The sequence below is a fragment of the Anomaloglossus baeobatrachus genome, chromosome 4 (genome assembly GCF_048569485.1).
Source record: "Anomaloglossus baeobatrachus isolate aAnoBae1 chromosome 4, aAnoBae1.hap1, whole genome shotgun sequence".
NCBI lineage: Eukaryota > Metazoa > Chordata > Amphibia > Anura > Aromobatidae > Anomaloglossus > Anomaloglossus baeobatrachus.
The window spans coordinates 566,851,177-566,869,237 of NC_134356.1; the positions used below are offsets into that span (position 1 = coordinate 566,851,177).

Below are 18,061 nucleotides of genomic sequence, written 5' to 3' on the forward strand. Positions count from 1 at the left end.
AGAACAGAACTCTATCCTGTACACGTGAGACACAATGTCTCTCACCCACCGGTCTGTGACCTGTGGCAGCTAAATGTCGCCAAGGCGAGAGAGTCTGCCACCAACCGCGGATGCGGAGAGAGAGAGAGCTGAAAGTCATGAGGAGACCGCCTTGAAAGCGGTTCCTCTGGTTGCCTTCCTTGGGCGTGATTGAGCCCGCCCGGAATCTGAGCCCCTCTGAGCCTTTTGAGCCCTTTTGGACTAGGACAATTTGGACCTGCCCGAGCCTGGGAAGGACCGAAACCTCGACTGTCTCTCTCGGACAGCATTAATAGAGTAAGTCGCAATGCAGACATTGCGAGGATAAGGACGCTACCTGCGGCACAGATGTACCTGTGCTCAAGACCAGCTGCGCAAGACCAGCTGAAATAGCTTAGAGTGCCCATACGGCTGCGAATGCCGGAGCAACCGACACGCCGATAGCTTCATAGACAGATTTCAACCAGAGGTCCATCTGTCTGTCAATGGCATCTTTAAGTGAAGTCCCATCTCCACTGCAACTATGGATCTAGCCGCAAGCCTGGAGATTGGGGGATCCACCTTTGGACCCTGGGTCCAGCGCTTGACCACGTCAGGGGGAAAGGGATAACATGTATCCTTAATACGTTTGGAGAAACGCTTATCTGGTAAGCGTGGTGATTCTGAACTGCTTCTCTGAAGTCAGCGTGGCCAGAAAAGTACTCAATATACGCTTGAGATACTGAAATGGGATTTCTCCTGCTGTGAAGCTGACTCCTCCACTGAAGGAGCTGGGGGAGAAATATCCAACATGCCATTGCTGGACGCTATAAGATCATTCGCCATGGCGTCACCATCCGGTGTATCCGGATTGAGAGCGGTGTCAGGATCAAAGTCCTGATCAGCGACGTCTGCCTCATCATACAGAGAGTCCTCTGCTGTGACCCTGACTAGTGATGAAGCCGAGTGCCGCTCCCAGCGAGCTCGCTTAGGCTGTCTGGGACTGTCGTCCGTGTCAGAGCCTTCACCCTGGAATGCCTGGGACCCCCCCGGAGCACTGATTTTGTTCCAAATGAGGGTGGCCAGGGAGCAATGATCAAGATTGCCCATGGCCTGTCTGGACTGCAAGTCACTATCCCATGACAATCTATCAGCCGAAACTGCACTAGTAGAGACCCCGGCTGACCAAGTGCTACAGGGGAGCATTGCACACAATGGGGGTCAGTGGAACCTGCCGGTGGAACAGTATCACATGCAGTAAAAGCAGCATAGAAAGCCTGTGTTGCTTTTTTGCTGCTGTAGTCTAGCCATCTAGGAGCATATAGCCAAGAATAGCGACCGTACAGTGCAATGTATAGCATACAAGCATAAAGTACAAATGAGCACTTCAGCACATGCAATACAAGCAGCCTAGAAAAACTGTGCCTTAGCACCTTTGCTTTTTTGCTGCTGTAGACTAGCCATTCTAGGAGAATATAGCCAAGAATAGCGACCGTACAGTGCAATGTATAGCATACAAGCATAAGTACAAATGAACACTTCAGCACATGCCATACAAGCAGCATAGAAAGCCTGTGCCTTAGCACCCTTGCTTTTTTGCTGCTGTTGTCTCGCCCTCTAAGAGGGCATATAGCCAAAAATAGCGACCTACAGTGCAGTGTAAGCATAAAATACAAATGGACACAACGGTATTTAGTGGGGTCAGCACTTCAGGTGCTGCTTACCGCCCGCCTATAAGCGGGTGTGTGGTCGCCAGAGTCCTGTGACTGGTTGCCCAGAGCTTGTCTCCGTTCTCCAGCTCGGACTGCAGGAATGGCTGCCGGCGTCCTTCTCCAGCTCGTGTGACGAGGGGCGGGCCGTGGGTGTGCCCCAGGCAAGAGCGGGAAACCGGCGTCCCACTGTGTCCAGTGAAGGGGGCTGGAGAATGCAAAGCAGACTCCAGCCCTCGGCGCTGACTTTCTGTACAGCGTCCCGCCTCTCCCGACTGGCAGGGCTGGGGGCGGGAACGAAACGAAAACTAGGCCGCAAAGCCGGGGACTCGAGTAATAAGCGCGGCCGTCCTATGTGCACGGCCAGCGCGGAGTCCCCGGCGCACCACAAGTCCCAGCCGCGCCACAGTGTAAAAACACCCAGCAGCGGCCCGGCGCGGCAGTTCCCAATACATAAATTCGCACAGCAAAGCTGCCTTGAATAATAGCACGAGCGCTCCGCGCTGTTGTCCCCGGCGCACTAGCACTCCCAGCAATGCTGGTGTGTGTGTGCGCGATGTGTACGGGGACACAGAGTACCTTAATGTAGCAGGGCCCTGTCCCTGACGATACTCAGCTCCATATCCAGCAGGTTCTCTGGGTCTGTGGATGGAGCCCGGTCTCAGTGCCTGGAGACCTGTAAGATCCCACTTCACCCAGAGCCCTGAGGGGGGATGGGGAAGGAAAACAGCATGTGGGCTCCAGCCTCCGTACCCGCAATGGGTACCTCAACCTTAACAAACACCCGACAAAAGTGGGGTGAGAAGGGAGCATGCTGGGGGCCCTAGTATGGGCCCTCTTTTCTTCCATCCGATATAGTCAGCAGCTGCTGCTGACTAAAAACAGTGGAGCTATGCGTGGATGTCTGACCTCCTTCGCACAAAGCTTGAAAACTGAGCAGCCCGTGATCCCACGGGGGGTGTATAGCCAGAAGGGGAGGGGCCTTACACTTTTTAGTGTAATACTTTGTGTGGCCTCCGGAGGCAGTAGCTATACACCCAATCGTCTGGGTCTCCCAATGGAGCGCCGAAGAAATAATATTACTTAGTGGAATAGCAAGGCGTTTAAGTCTCCTCATACTAGCATACCAGACCTGGTGTGTCACTCTCTATAAAAAGGAAAAAAAAATCTCCCCTTAGATCCCAGTCTTAGCCTCTCACCTAGCCAAACCAGATCTCATACTTTGCACTGACGAGGGACAATACCCCGAAACACTGTTTGCAACTTGAGATTCTGGTTTAGCTTATATACCAAGTTATATTGACATGGCTTGTTTAAAGGGAATCTGTCACAAGGTTTTTGCTCCCCCATCTGAGAGCAGTATAATGTAGAGACCGAGACTCTGATTCCAGCCATGTGTCACTTACTGAGCTGTTTGCTGTAATTTTGATAAAATCAGCGTTTTCTCTGCTGCAGATCTAGCAGTTATACAGAGCTCATGAATATGCTGGACTACCTGCAGCATGCCAAGTAGTCCTCTAATGATAATCTCCTGCTGCTTAAACAGTGATTTTATCCAAACTACACTAAACAGCCCAGTAAGTGACAAAACGCTGGAATCAGGGTCTCTGCCTTTACGTTATGCTGCTCTTAGATTAGGTGGCAAAAACTTGGTGACAGATTCCCTTTAAACCCTGGCAGTGTATACTTAGCATAGGCCACCTTGTTTAATCTATGTGGTCTGCCCCCCACCCCAGAGCCATTACTTAGCAGAAGAAAGGAGTCAAAGCACTCCAGCAACTACTAATGATGGCTGTGCCTGGCATTGCCTGAGATTGCAGTTCACTCCTATTCATCTGCAGTATTACTCAGATTTTTAAAGGGTCGATATTGACTTTGCTACTTCCAATAGGTGGCACAAAAGTTCAAGTCCTCTTCCTCTCTGAAGAGGCAATTTGTATATTAAATCTCCCAGAGGAGCATGCAAGGCGTTTAAGTCTCCTCATACTGGCATCTTAGACCTGGTGTGTCACTCTCCATAAGGAGAAAACTTCCCCCCCTTAGATCTTAAATAGTAGAGTAATATATTTGTTTTCATCAGATGCCAAGTTTCAAATCATATTATGGCAGGGTGTAAAAGGGTAATGCAAAATAGGAACACACTTACTCTGCCCTCTGCATCCACCGTTATTTCTGACAGCTTAAATGTTACTTTTGGGTTTGCAGTCCCTAGAAGGAAAATATAAAAAAAAAAAAAGTGTAGAAAGTGAAGAGAATTAGGTGCATTAATACTAAAATAATTATAAAACAGCAGTTTGACCCATAAAAGTAAACCACATTTAATAATAAACCTGAAATGCTCCCTAAGGTAACGTACACACAGTTTTTCGCTTAATCTTCAGAGCAGAAACAACATTTTTTAAGACGTTTTAACATTTGGTGTTTGTGCTGTGTGGACATAGTCCAAGGGTGCAACCCCAAAATGCCAAAAACAGCACCAACATGTGATTTACTATGCTGCAGAACTCTCCGCAAATCAGAATCAGTTCCACTCAGTTGTTTCTTATGAATGGGACTTTCTGCAATAGAATATGAAGCAAATACACAATGTGCGATCAATCTCTTACAGTGAAAAAAAAAAATCAAGCATAACGCTTACCAGCTTTGGGGTACCTAAAGGAATCTGTCCTCCGAGTTTCCAGCATGGGGGATGTCACATGGATTATCTCAACTTCAGATTCGTCATTTTCTTCATAGAGGATGCGCAGTATCTGACCGCCCGATGGAGCTGCGGCATACAGACAAAAACAGACAAGCTCGTAACAACTGCATTCCCCCAAAGGTATGATCAGAAGACACACAGGATGCCATTTAGTGACGCAGTCCTTACTTGTCTCGTTGCGGGGACACCACCAGTACCCAGTGTAGCGATCAAACTCCTCCTGTAACACAAAGGAGGCTACTCCAGCGGAACGGGAATCTTCTTCCACTCCAACCAAGTCTGTTGTAAATATAAATAATTTTATCTGCTGCATTTCTGGTGCAGAACAGTCCAAGCCTAAGCACTATTATCCCCACTAACAACTGAATAGAAGCCCAGTCCTCAGTCTGGTAGCAGTACGATTACACTTCATGAGATGAAATAATCATCCCCTCTACGCCAGGATTTGAGGTGTTAAGAAAAAAAAATAATCATAAAATTTATTGTAAATGGTATTTTTGCAAATATGTTGTAAATTCTTGCCCTTTTTCGGGAAGCGCTTTTCTTTAAGCTAAGTGGGGCTTAGGGTACTTTCACACTTGCGTTGTTTTCCTTCCGTTACAATCCGCCCTTTTGGAAACCAGCGGAATCAATTAACGGATTCCGCTGTTTCCCATAGACTTGTATGGTTGACGGATTGTACCAAAAGGATCTGCGTTGCTTCCCATGTAACGTTGTTTTGAGCAGCGGAATCCTCTGGATTTCACTGCGCATGCTTCTGTGTTTTGTTTTTTTTTTAAATCACAAACTTTATTTTGGCTTGCGGTGGCCGAACGTTCAGCTGAGCGCCCGGCCGTCGGCAAGTGACAGCGCTCAGCTGAGCGCCCGCCCGCCGGCATGCCCGGCCGCCGGCAAGTGACAGCGCTCAGCTGAGCGCCCGCCCGCCGGCATGCCCGACCGCCGGCAAGTGACAGCGCTCAGCTGAGCGCCCGCCCGCCGGCTGCAGGGAGCGATCAGCTGATCACCCGGCGGCCGGCTGCAGGGAGCGATCAGCTGATCACCCGGCGGCCGGCTGCAGGGAGCGATCAGCTGATCATTCACAATAGTCTGCCGCCGGTAAAACTGTAAAAAAAAAAACAAAAAAAAAAAAAACTGATTCCGTTGTTTTGCAGCATCCGTTGCGCCACTATATGCAACACATCCGTTGCATCCGTCACACAACGCAATGCAACGGATACCGTTCAACGCAAGTGTGAAACTAGCCTTAGAAAGGGGGTGTGCATCGCATCACAACATACTGTATGTACAATAGTGTACATTATAGCCAAAATCTGTGCCAGCTCTGAGCTGAGTTACATTTCATGTTCTGACACATGGACAGCCCAAAAGATCCATAAAGGTTATTAAGAGGGATTTGAATCATAATACTGCAGGCTTTCTAAAACAAGACTGGTGTATAAAATGCCAGTCTCACTGGGGTTCTCCAAGAAATATCATAGACATTTAAATATAAAACATTTTTCTAAATAACTTTCTTTAGCACACATGTATGCTTTATCTAGTGAACTGTATCAGGATTTTAAAGATGGCAACTGCCATCAATCACAACCAGTCCTAGATTTCATATGTCCTGTCAGGCATTGTGAATTCGCATTCCTCGGGTCAGTCAACCTGATAGGACACTAAGCAGAATGGAGAAGATAAATCCCTTTCCTGACGAGAATGAACATTCATCTTAGTCAGCCAGATCGTTTTAATGTGTGTCTCGTGCTTCATACAGCCCATCCTACTGCATATGTTTTCTGAACTCTAGGATGGGCTGCACAATGATATAGATGGCAGTTGCCATCTTTAAAATCTTGACAGATTGCACTAGATAAGGCAGGCTTCACATCAGCGGTATTCTGCCGCAATGCCGGATTCGTCACAAATGCGGTACAGTTCAATACATGCGGCCGCATGTGACCTTATCTTGCCGCGATTCCATTTAAACTATATTGAACTGTACCGCATTTGTTACGGATCTAGCATTGCGGCAGAATACCGCTGATGTGAAGCCCGCTTACAGCAAACTATTTTGCTAAATATAGGTATTTAGAAAAAAGAGAATTTTGTTACTTACCGTAAATTCTTTTTCTTATAGTTCCGACATGGGAGACCCAAACCATGGGTGTATAGCTTCTGCCTCCGGAGGACACAAAAAGTACTACACTCAAACGTGTAGCTCCTCCCTCCTAGCATATACACCCCCTGGTAGCCAGTCCTAGCCAGTTTAGTGCAAAAGCTGAAGGAGGACATCCACCCACAAGTAGAGACAGAGCAAAACCCGGAACAACCGGAACCTCTGTCTACAACAACAGCCGGTGATAACACACGGAACAAGAAACCTGCCAACAGGCAACAGGGAGGGTGCTGGGTCTCCCATGTCGGAACTATAAGAAAAAGAATTTACGGTAAGTAACAAAATTCTCTTTTTCTTCATCGTTCCTTATGGGAGACCCAAACCATGGGACGTTCTAAAGCAGTCCATGGGCGGGAATAAACAGAAAAACTGAGAAGTAGGCGAAACCTAACTTCACAAATGGGCGACAGCCGTCCGAAGGATGCGTCTGCCCAAGCTCGCATCTGCCGAAGCAAGAGCATGCACTTGGTAGTGCTACGAAAAAGTATACAGACTAGTCCAAGTGGCAGTCTGACAGACCTGGTGAGCCGTAGCCTGTGCCTGAAAGCCTAAGAGGCACCGACAGCTCTGGTCAAGTGTGCCTTGATCCCCGGCGGGAGAGGCACTTGAGTACACTGGTAGGTATCGGAAATGGCCGACCTAACCAACGAGCCAGGGTCGGCTTAAATGCCGAAAGGCCCTTACGCTGACCAGTGGTCAGCACAAAAGAGAGATGCGCCGCCTAAGAACAGCGGTGCGAGACACATAGATCCGGAGCGCCCGCACCAGATCCAGAGTATTCAACGCCCTTTCAAAGCGATGAACAGGAGCCGGACAAAAGGAGGCAGGGAAAATGCCCCGGTTAAGGTGGCAGCAACCACCTCAGGGAGAAAGTCCGGAGTCGGACGGAGAACCACCTTGACTTGATGAAGGGAGGACTCCGAAGAGAGTGCAGCCAAAACAGAGACTCCCTTGAGGGAAGTCATGGCTACTAGAAAGACCACTTTCTGTGAAAGACTAAACAAGGAAACCTCCCTAAGAGGCTCAAAAGGGGGGTTTCCAGAAGCTATGAGGACCGAATTAAGGTCCCAGGGCTCCAAGGGCCGCCGGTAGGGCAGAATGATGTGAGATGCGCCCTGCATGAAGGAGCGCACCTGGGCCAGCCGGGCGATACGCCGCTGGCACAACACTGACAGAGCCGAGAGCTGTCCCTTAAGGGAATTGAGGGATAGTCCTAGCTGCAGACCAGACTGCAGAAGGGACAGGAGGGACGGCAAGGCCAAAAGGCCAAAGGATACTTCCGAGCTCGAGTCATAGTGGAGATGACTTCAGGAGGGATACCAGAAGTCATTAAGATCCATGACTCAAACGCCACGCCGTCAAACTGAGAGCCGTAGGCTCTGGCGGAAGGACGGATTTTGGACAGTCCGGGAGATGCTATGGCACCTCTACGGACAGACGGAGCAGGTCAGGGTACCAAGCTTGCCTGGGTCAGTCTGGAGTAATGAGAATGACCCGACGGCCCTCCTTTCTGATCTTGCGCAGGACTCTGGGCAAGAACTAGAGGGTGAAACACGTAGGACAGACGAAGCTGGGACCAAACTCGAACCAGTGCGTCTGCCGCAAAAACCTGAGGATCGTGGAGCCACGGTTTGACGGCAGAAACAATCTGCCTCCCAGTTTCCCACGTCTAGGATGTGGGCTGTGGATATGGTGGACTAGGAGTCCTCCGTCCACTGAAGAATGCGATGAACCTCCAACATTGCCAGGCGGCTGAGTGCCCCGCCCTGGAGGTTGATGTAGGCAAACGCTGTAGCGTTGTCTGACTGGACTCGAATGTGCCTGGCTGCCAACAGATGGTGAAAGGCTTAGAGAGCTAGAAACACAGCTCTGATTTCCAGCACATTGATCCAGAGGGCTGATTCGGACAGAGTCCAAGTGCCCTGCGCTCCATGGTGGAGATATACTGCTCCCCAGCCGGATAGACTAGCATCTTGGTGAGGATCACCCGGGACGGAGCCAAAAAGGAGCGTCCCTGAGACAGAGGGGACGATGCCACCATTGAAATGAGCCCCTGGTCTGTGGCAAAGCCACCGCCCCGTGGAAGGAGGAAGTCCGCCTGTTCCAACAGCGGAAAATATCCAGCCGTAGAGGACGCAGATGGAACTGGGCAAGGGAATGCTTCCATTGACACCACCATCTGATCCAGCACCTGTATTAGGTGCCTGAAGGAACGACGTCGACCGCCAGCGGAGGGAGTGCTGCTTGACTAAGGGCAGATTCACAAGTGCCGACAGAGTCTCAAATTGCGTCTCTGGGTCTGTGAACTTCTGGGTCGAAGTCAGAGTGGACTTGGACAGAATGACAAACCACCCGAATTGGTGAGAGTGGCGAGAGTGAGCGAGGCACTCCGCTAACAGTCTGCACTGGATGAAAACCCAGAGTAGAAGGCTGTCCTGGACAAAAAATTCACTGCCAACCCCTAGAGGTGCAGGACCGCAATCACAGCTGCCCCGACCTTGAGAATACTCGAGGGGCCGTGGCTAACCCAAAGGGAAGAGCCACGAATTGGAAATGTTCCTCTCCGATTGCAAAACGTAGCCAACGCTGGTGTGAAACTGCGATTGGCACATGCAGATAGGCATCTCTGATGTCGATGGATGCTAGGGAATCTCCTTGGGTCAATGATTGATCGCAGAGACTCTATGCGAAACTGCCGCACCTGAACATGCTTGAGAAGCTTGAGATCCAGGTCGGAAGGCACCGCCCTCCTCGGGTACTAGGAATAGATTTAAGCAGAAATCTCAGAACCGTTCCCAGTCGGGAACCGGTACAATTACTCCAGTGGCCTGCAAGAATGCCACAGCCTGTGAGAAGGCGGCGGCCTTGGAGCAGAGGGGAGTTGACAGAAAAAAATCTGTTTGGCGGGCTGGATAGAATTCTATCCTGTAGCCGTGGGAGATGGTATCTCGCACCCACTGATCGGAGACGTGTTAAAACCATACGTCGCCAAGTGGGAGAGCCTGCCACCGACCAAGGACGTTGCTGGCGTGGCCAGATAGCCAGGAGGAGGCTAACTTAGTGGCAGCATGTCCTGCGGTCTTCTCGCGCGCCATTTGGGTTTACGATCCTTGGCTGAGCCAGTGGGCGAGGTCGAGGGCTAAGAGAACGATCAGATGGAGGAACAAAAAGAACGAAACCTCGACTGATTCCTGCCCTGGACAGGTTTCCTGGTTTAGGTTTGTGGCATGGAAGAAACTCTTCCCGCCAGGAGCTTCCTTAATAATTTCATCCAGTTGTTCCCGAACAGTCTGGTCCCAGCAAAAGGGAGCCCAGCAAGGAACTTCTTTAGAAGCATCCGCCTTCCACTTCCGAAGCCACAGGAGCCTGCGGATAGCGAGGAAATTAGCCGAGGCCACCGCAGTGCGGTGAGAGCCTCCAGCATGGCAGACATGGTATAGGATGAAAAGACTGAAGTCTGGAAGCTAAGGCAACCATTTCGGGCAAAGAGTCCCTATGAGGGAATGCATCTCCTCTAGAGAAGCAGAGATGGCTTGAAAGCCGCACTGCTGCAAATGGGGAGAACGAGGCCCCTGCCGCCTCCATACAGATTTGGCCAGAAGGACAAACTGGCGGACAGCAAAACCGTAAGTGAAGAGCCATCAGCCACTGAAACAACGTCCGGGCTGAGAGTCTAAACACCGGAGGGACCACCTTTGGTGAATGAGCCCACTCCTTGACCACCGCTGGTGGAAGGGGAAAACTGTGATCAGAACCACGCTTTGGGAAGCGTGTGCCAGAGCAGACCCTGGGCTTGGTCACAGTGGCCAGAAAACTGGAGTGGTTAAGGAACACACTCCTTATTCTCTTAGGCAAGGTAAACTGGTGTCCTGTTGCCAGAGAAGTTTGCTCCTCTGATACTGGCGGATTGAGGTCCAGTACAGAATTAATGTACAGGGGGATCCTTAGAGAGGTGCCGTCAGCCACTGATACAACTATCCGGGCTGAAATACTAGACACCGGAGGGACCACCCTTGGTGAATGAGCCCACTCCTTGACCACCTCTGGTGGAAGGAGGAAACAGTCATCAGAACCACGCTTTGGGAGCGTCTGTCAGGACAGGCTCTGGGCTTGGTCACAGTGGGCTGAAAACTGGAGTGGGTACGGAACACACTCCTTGTTCTCTTAAGGTATACTGATGCCTTTCTGCCAGAGAGGGATACTCCCCTGATACAGGCAGATTGAGGTCCAGTACAAATATAATGGACGCAATCAAATCATTAGCATCTGCGTCACCTACTGACAGATCAATGGTACATTAAGTAGCGTCCGAGCCCCCAGTAAAGACATCCTCCTCGTCCAGTGAGTCAGCTCGTGAATCAGAGCTGCGGGACGGGGAAGGACAGGGGACCCTGCGTCTCCATTTTAGGAGGACGGGGTCTGAAACCAGATGAAGAGACCTCTAAGAGCTTGCTGAGCGAGCCGTAGCAGCAGAAGCGCCCTGAGAAGGGGGCTAATGCATGCTCAGCACCCCCGGAGCAGCTGGAGGGGCCACTGACTAGCCTCCAGGCTGAGGGACCACTGTGTTTATGTGCTCAGTACAGGCAGTACGAGTCTACATGCAGTGCGTATGAAGAACAGCCTTGCAGCCTTGCTCTGATGTGAGACATGCTGCAGAAGTGGGGGCTCTGTGAGGGAATGTATCTCCAGAATGACCCCTAGCAGAGTATATAAACAGAGAATATAAGCAGCTGCACAACTGGAGGTTGTGGCTGCCAGACCGTTTAACATACATTTCTGTGCCCTCCAGTCCCCCAGCCCTGGCCCCCACTTGTCACAATGTGGAATCTCTGTGCCTATGCAGACACTGAGAACGCTGAGAAAATGGCGACCGGAGCGAGGCGAGGGGGCGGGGCCTACTCTAAGAGCGGGCAAATGAGGCATACAGGGGAGGGAATCTTTCCTCAGTGAGGATTGTCCCTTCCCTGTGCTGAACAGCCGCTGGGCGGAGCCACACTGTCCCTCTGCATGACTGACATGCAGGGGGAGTGAAACCGAAACTAGGCCTCAGGCGAAGCCGGGGCCTAGATTTAAACATGCGGCCAGCGTGCAGGCACCATCGGCGCGGTTCTCCAGTGAAAACTGGAGAACCGGCCGGAAATGTTACCCCAGACATATAATACACTCCCCCAATAAATAAAGTACAGGGAACCCTGGAAGGACCACTTTCTGTGGTAAAAACGTCTCATACTTAGCTTTTGAGACGCAGGTGCCAGGTCCCTGGGGGGGGTTAAACGCTCTGTCCGACAGGATCCTGAACAGGGCTGCGGATGGAGACCGGTCTCCTGCAAAGCAGAGAGAACAGTGATGGCTCCCACTTCAAACCAGAGCCCCAAGGGATGGCGAAGGAGCGTGGCATGTGAAGGCTCCAGCCTTGTAAAGTCAACCTTAACAGCACCGCCGACACAGTGGGGTGAGAAGGGACATGCCGGGAGTCCAGATGGGACCCGCTTTTCTTCCAAAACTTTGAAATCCAAAAAATCAAAAATCAGAGAATGCATGTGTGTGTGACCTCCTGAACACAAAGCATTGAAACTGGCTAGGACTGGCTACCAGGGAGTGTATATGCTAGGAGGGAGGAGCTACACGTTTGAGTGTAGTACTTTGGGTGTCCTCCGGAGGCAGAAGCTATACACCCATGGTTTGGGTCTCCCATAAGGAACGATGAAGAAAATATTTATTATTTACATCTGTATTTATTTTATAATATCTCGTAGTGAAGCCCTTTAATGAAATGCCCTCATTATGTTTCCAGACTTAATAGGCATTTACCTTTGTGCACAAATGTCAGCCTGCGCTCGTCTCCGGTCTCTATATTGGCCACCCACAAATCGTTGCTGTGCACAAATGCCATCCAGGTTGGGTCTCCAGGACAGATAGTGGGGTCCATGCGAATATTGGGGCAGTTGCTTTCCAGTAACTGTGGTTGCAGTGACTGTTTCTACAGATTAAAAAAGGAGACCACATATTTCAGAAACCAAAATAAAGATCATTGCTTCAATATATATTTTTAATTAACATTGGACAAAAACCATAATTATCACAAAAATTTACAATGTGGTTTCGATATCACATATAGGTGCTTACAAGCTTAAACATTAACCAGCAAAATCAAGTAACGTTGAATACACTCACTACAAATGGTTCTAGTGCTATAGACATGTATTCAGCAACCCCCAATGCCTTTACAACTAGCACCGATAGGTCCATTGACTTGACTGACCAACCACCGTAATCTGTTTTACACATTATCAAGACAAGAAAAATAAACATGAAACAAACTTAACATATCATCTTAGTGTCTATACGGTACATACACTCACCACTGCCCCACTCCATGCCTAGGGTTGGTTACCTTACTTATCACTTACAGGAATACCCAGAATATGCCATCCACTGCACCCTGTTAACTTCAAATTGTTCCACATTTGTCAATCTGCCCACCACCATATTGTTCCATAACACAATTCTGATGGATTTGGGAGTGAATTTCACCCAGCGAGGGAGTTTCCACGTTTTTCCACTTCGCTGCTACTCCTGCTCTTACTATTGTCAAAATATGAGTTAGGCTAAGTTCACACATCCTGTGTTTTGCATCAGTCACAATCCGTAGCCTTGAGGAATTACGGAATCCTGCAAAATATTTTGCAGGAATCCTGTATTTCCCCATAGACTTCTATTAGTGACGGATTGCGACTGATGACCCTGCGTTGCATCCGCTGCGTCGCGGTCCGTCGTTTTTGACTGACCGCCGAGCGGGGAGCAACGCAGAATGTAACGTTTTTCGGGCCGTCAAAATTAACGCGCCGCGCAGGAATCCGTCGCCATCCGTCAAGCTTGTAATGCATGTCTATGGTGCTGGATTCCGTCGTAATCCGTCTTACAACGGAATCCAGCGCAGGATTCCGTCATGCTCTACTGAGCATGCCCAGCATGCTTGGCACGCCCACTGGGCTGTCCCAAACACAGACGGATCATGACTGATCCGTCAAAAAACGGACGCACAGCGGATGTAACGGACGCAACTGATCCGTTTTTTCACAGGATTCCTGTGAAAGGAATCCTGTGAAAAACACATCAGTTGCATCAGTTGACATCTTGAAAATGACTGATCCGTTGCTGACGGACCTGACGGATTGAAAACACAGGATGTGTGAACTTAGCCTTATAAGCACTGCATCTCCCGTTGATAATCCATCAAGCCCCAAGGACAGTAACGCTATTTCTGGAACCCACGGAAACCCAGATCCTATAATAGAGGTTATTAGTGATTGAATTTGTTGCCAAAAGGAGCATATTGTAGGACATTCCCACCAAGTATGTACCAGAGTTCCTACTGGCCCTCTACATCTCCAACACTCAGCTGAGGATTGTGAGTTTATTTTATTTAATCTATATGGTGTATAGTACCATCTATAGAGTAGCTTTCTAGACATGTCTAGGTGATTGATACAACGGGTGGTTTTCCTATGCAACTGAAAGGTGTGAAGCCACTCTGTGAACACTCATCCCAGGTCCCTTTCCCATTTGATAAGCAAGGATATTTAACCCCTTAACGACCGCGGGCAGTAAAATTACGTCCTAGCGGTCATAACGTTATTGCCCGTGGTCTGCCGGCAGCAGCATGCCGCGATCGGTGCATATCTCAGCTGATTTTCACAGCTGAGATGTGTGCCTGCTAGGCACGAGCAGAATCGTTATCTGCTCGTGCCATTTAACCCCTGTAATGGCGGTGTCAATATGTGACAGCGCCATTATAAACGCGAACGCGGTAAAGTTTTACTTACCGCCCGATACTGGAAGTCACGTGACTTCCGGTGGTGGTCATGGTAGCACAGGGTCATGTGATGACTCCTGTGCTAGCCATGAACCACTTTCGCTTTGTACGGAGGCCAGGGAAGCAGGAAGTGCACGTATCTGCTGTGATCAGCAGATAAAGATCAGCAATCCGATCGCTCTGCACTATAGCCCCCTAGGGGGACTAACAAAAAAAAAAAAAAAAAAACACCCTAAAAAGTTCAAATCACCCCCCTTTCGCCCCATTGAAAATTAAAGGGTTAAAAAAATAAAAAATACACACATTTGGTATCGCCGCGTTCAGAAACGCCCGATCAAAATATAAAATCAATTAATCTGATCAGTAAACGGCGTAGCGGCAAAAAAAATTCCAAACGCCAAAATGACGTTTTTGTCGCCACAACTTTTGCGCAAAATGCAATAACAGGCGATCAAAACGTAGCATCTGCGCAAAAATGTTACCGCTAAAAACGTCAGCTCGAGTCGCAAAAAATAAGCTGTCACTGAGCCATAGATCCCGAAAAGAAGGGAATTTTGTTTAATTACCGTAAATTCCTTTTCTTCTAGCTCCTATTGGGAGACCCAGACAAATGGGTGTATAGCTTCTGCCTCCGGAGGCCACACAAAGTATTACACTGAAAAGTGTAACCCCTCCCCTCTGCCTATACACCCTCCCGTGCATCACGGGCTCCTCAGTTTTGGTGCAAAAGCAGGAAGGAGGAAACTTATAAATTGATCTGGGGTAAATTCAATCCGAAGGATGTTCGGAGAACTGAAACCATAACCAAAAAAACAATTCAACATGAACAACATGTGTACACAAAAGAACAACCAGCCCGAAGGGAACAGGGGCGGGTGCTGGGTCTCCCAATAGGAGCTAGAAGAAAAGGAATTTACGGTAAGTAAACAAAATTCCCTTCTTCTTTGTCGCTCCATTGGGAGACCCAGACAAATGGGACGTCCAAAAGCAGTCCCTGGGTGGGTAAAAGAATACCTCAATAAAAGAGAGCCGAAAATGGCCCCTTCCTACAGGTGGGCAATCGCCGCCTGAAGGACTCGCCTACCTAGACTGGCATCTGCCGAAGCATAGGTATGCACTTGATAGTGTTTTGTGAAGGTGTGCAGACTAGACCAGGTAGCTGCCTGACACACCTGCTGAGCCGTAGCCCGGTGTCGCAATGCCCAGGACGCACCCACGGCTCTGGTAGAATGGGCTTTCAGCCCCGAAGGAAGAGGAAGCCCCGAAGAACGGTAGGCTTCAAGAATCGGTTCCTTGATCCACCGAGCCAAAGTTGACTTGGAAGCCTGCGAACCCTTACGCTGGCCAGCGACCAGGACAAAGAGCGCATCTGAACGGCGCAGGGGCGCCGTGCGAGACACGTAGAGCCGGAGTGCTCTCACCAGATCTAATGAATGCAAATCCTTTTCACATTGGTGAACTGGATGAGGACAAAATGACGGTAAGGAGATATCCTGATTGAGATGAAAAGGAGATACCACCTTAGGGAGAAATTCCGGGACAGGACGCAGAACCACCTTATCCTGGTGAAAAACCAGGAAGGGGGCTTTGCATGACAGCGCTGCAAGCTCCGACACTCTTCGGAGTGAGGTAATTGCCACAAGAAATGCCACCTTCTGCGAAAGACGTGATAAAGAGACATCCCGCAGCGGTTCGAAAGGTGGTTTCTGAAGAGCCATTAGCACCCTGTTAAGGTCCCAGGGTTCCAGCGGACGCTTGTAAGGTGGGACTATGTGGCAAACTCCCTGCAGGAACGTGCGGACCTGCGGAAGCCTTGCCAGGCGCTTTTGAAAAAATACTGAGAGCGCCGATACTTGTCCCTTGAGAGAGCCCAGTGACAAACCCTTGTCCATTCCGGATTGAAGGAATGAAAGAAAAATGGGTAAGGCAAAAGGCCAGGGAGTAAAACCCTTATCAGAGCACCAGGACAAGAAGATCCGCCACGACCTGTAATAGATCTTGGCGGACGTTGGTTTCCTGGCCTGTCTCATAGTGGCAATGACATCTTGAGATAACCCCGCCGACGCTAGGAGCCAGGACTCAATGGCCACACAGTCAGGTTGAGGGCCGCAGAATTCAGATGGAAAAACGGCCCTTGTGACAGCAGGTCTGTGCGGTCTGGAAGCGCCCACGGCTGACCCACCGTGAGATGCCACAGATCCGGGTACCACGACCGCCTCGGCCAATCTGGAGCGACGAGAATGGCGCGACGACAGTCGGATCTGATCTTGCGTAACACTCTGGGCAACATCGCCAGAGGAGGAAACACATAAGGGAGTCGAAACTGCGACCAATCCTGAACTAACGCTTCCGCCGCCAGAGCTCTGTGATCTTGAGACCGTGCCATGAAGGCCGGGACCTTGTTGTTGTGCCGTGACGCCATGAGATCGATGTCCGGCGTTCCCCAGCGGCGACAGATCTCTCGAAACACGTCTGGGTGAAGAGACCATTCCCCCGCATCCATGCCCTGACGACTGAGAAAATCTGCTTCCCAGTTTTCTACGCCCGGGATGTGAACTGCGGAGATGGTGGAGGCTGTGGCTTCCGCCCACAGCAGAATCCGCCGGACTTCCTGGAAGGCTTGACGGCTGCGCGTGCCGCCCTGGTGGTTGATGTACGCGACCGCCGTGGCGTTGTCCGACTGTATGCGGATCTGCCTGCCTTCCAGCCACCTATGGAACGCCAATAGGGCTAGATACACTGCCCTTATCTCCAGAACATTGATCTGAAGGGAAGACTATCGGAGTCCAGGTTCCCTGAGCCCTGTGGTGGAGAAAAACCGCTCCCCACCCTGACAGGCTCGCGTCCGTCGTGACCACCGCCCAGGATGGGGGCAGAAAGGATTTTCCCTGCGATAGAGAAGTGGGAAGAAGCCACCACTGAAGAGAGGTTTTGGCTGCAAGGGAAAGAGAGACGTTCCTGTCGAGGGACGTCGACCTCCTGTCCCATTTGCGGAGAATGTCCCATTGGAGTGGGCGCAGATGGAACTGCGCGAAGGGCACTGCCTCCATTGCTGCCACCATCTTCCCCAGGAAGTGCATGAGGCGCCTCAAGGGGTGAGACTGACCCCGAAGAAGAGATTGCACCCCTGTCTGCAGCGAAAGCTGTTTGTCCAGCGGTAGCTTGACTACCGCTGACTGTGTATGAAACTCCATCCCGAGGTAAGTCAGTGATTGGGTCGGTGTCAACTTGGACTTTGGGAAGTTGATGAGCCACCCGAACTGCTGGAGAGTCGCCAGAGCGACGGTCAGGCTGTGTTGACACGCCACCCGGGAGGGTGCCCTGACTGACTAGGAGATAGTCTAAGTAAGGGATCACCGAGTGGCCCTGAGAGTGTAGGACCGCCACAACGGATGCCATGACTTTGGTGAAGACCCGTGGGGCTGTCGCCAGGCCGAAAGGCAGCGCCACAAACTGAAGGTGTTCGTCCCCGATGGCGAAACGCAGGAAGCGTTGATGTTCGGGTGCGATCGGCACATGGAGATAAGCATCCTTGATGTCGATTGATGCTAGGAAGTCTCCTTGTGACATCGAAGCGATGACCGAGCGGAGAGATTCCATCCGAAACCTTCTGGTGCTCACATGCCTGTTGAGCAGTTTGAGGTCCAGAACGGGACGGAATGATCCGTCCTTCTTTG

General features: G+C 50.4%; 1 protein-coding gene across 2 annotated transcripts in view; it reads right to left on the reverse strand.

Moving 5' to 3' along the window:
* The window catches only part of DPP8 (dipeptidyl peptidase 8), a 127,203-nt gene that overhangs the window by 73,478 nt on the left and 35,664 nt on the right, over nt 1-18,061 (reverse strand). For both annotated transcript variants that reach the window (XM_075346035.1, XM_075346034.1), the window contains exons 5-8: nt 12,380-12,548; nt 4,576-4,686; nt 4,345-4,473; nt 3,853-3,914 (exon numbers count right to left, since the gene is read on the reverse strand). In XM_075346035.1, the coding sequence (XP_075202150.1) occupies nt 3,853-3,914; nt 4,345-4,473; nt 4,576-4,686; nt 12,380-12,548 (471 nt within the window). The remainder of the gene's footprint in view (nt 1-3,852; nt 3,915-4,344; nt 4,474-4,575; nt 4,687-12,379; nt 12,549-18,061) is intronic.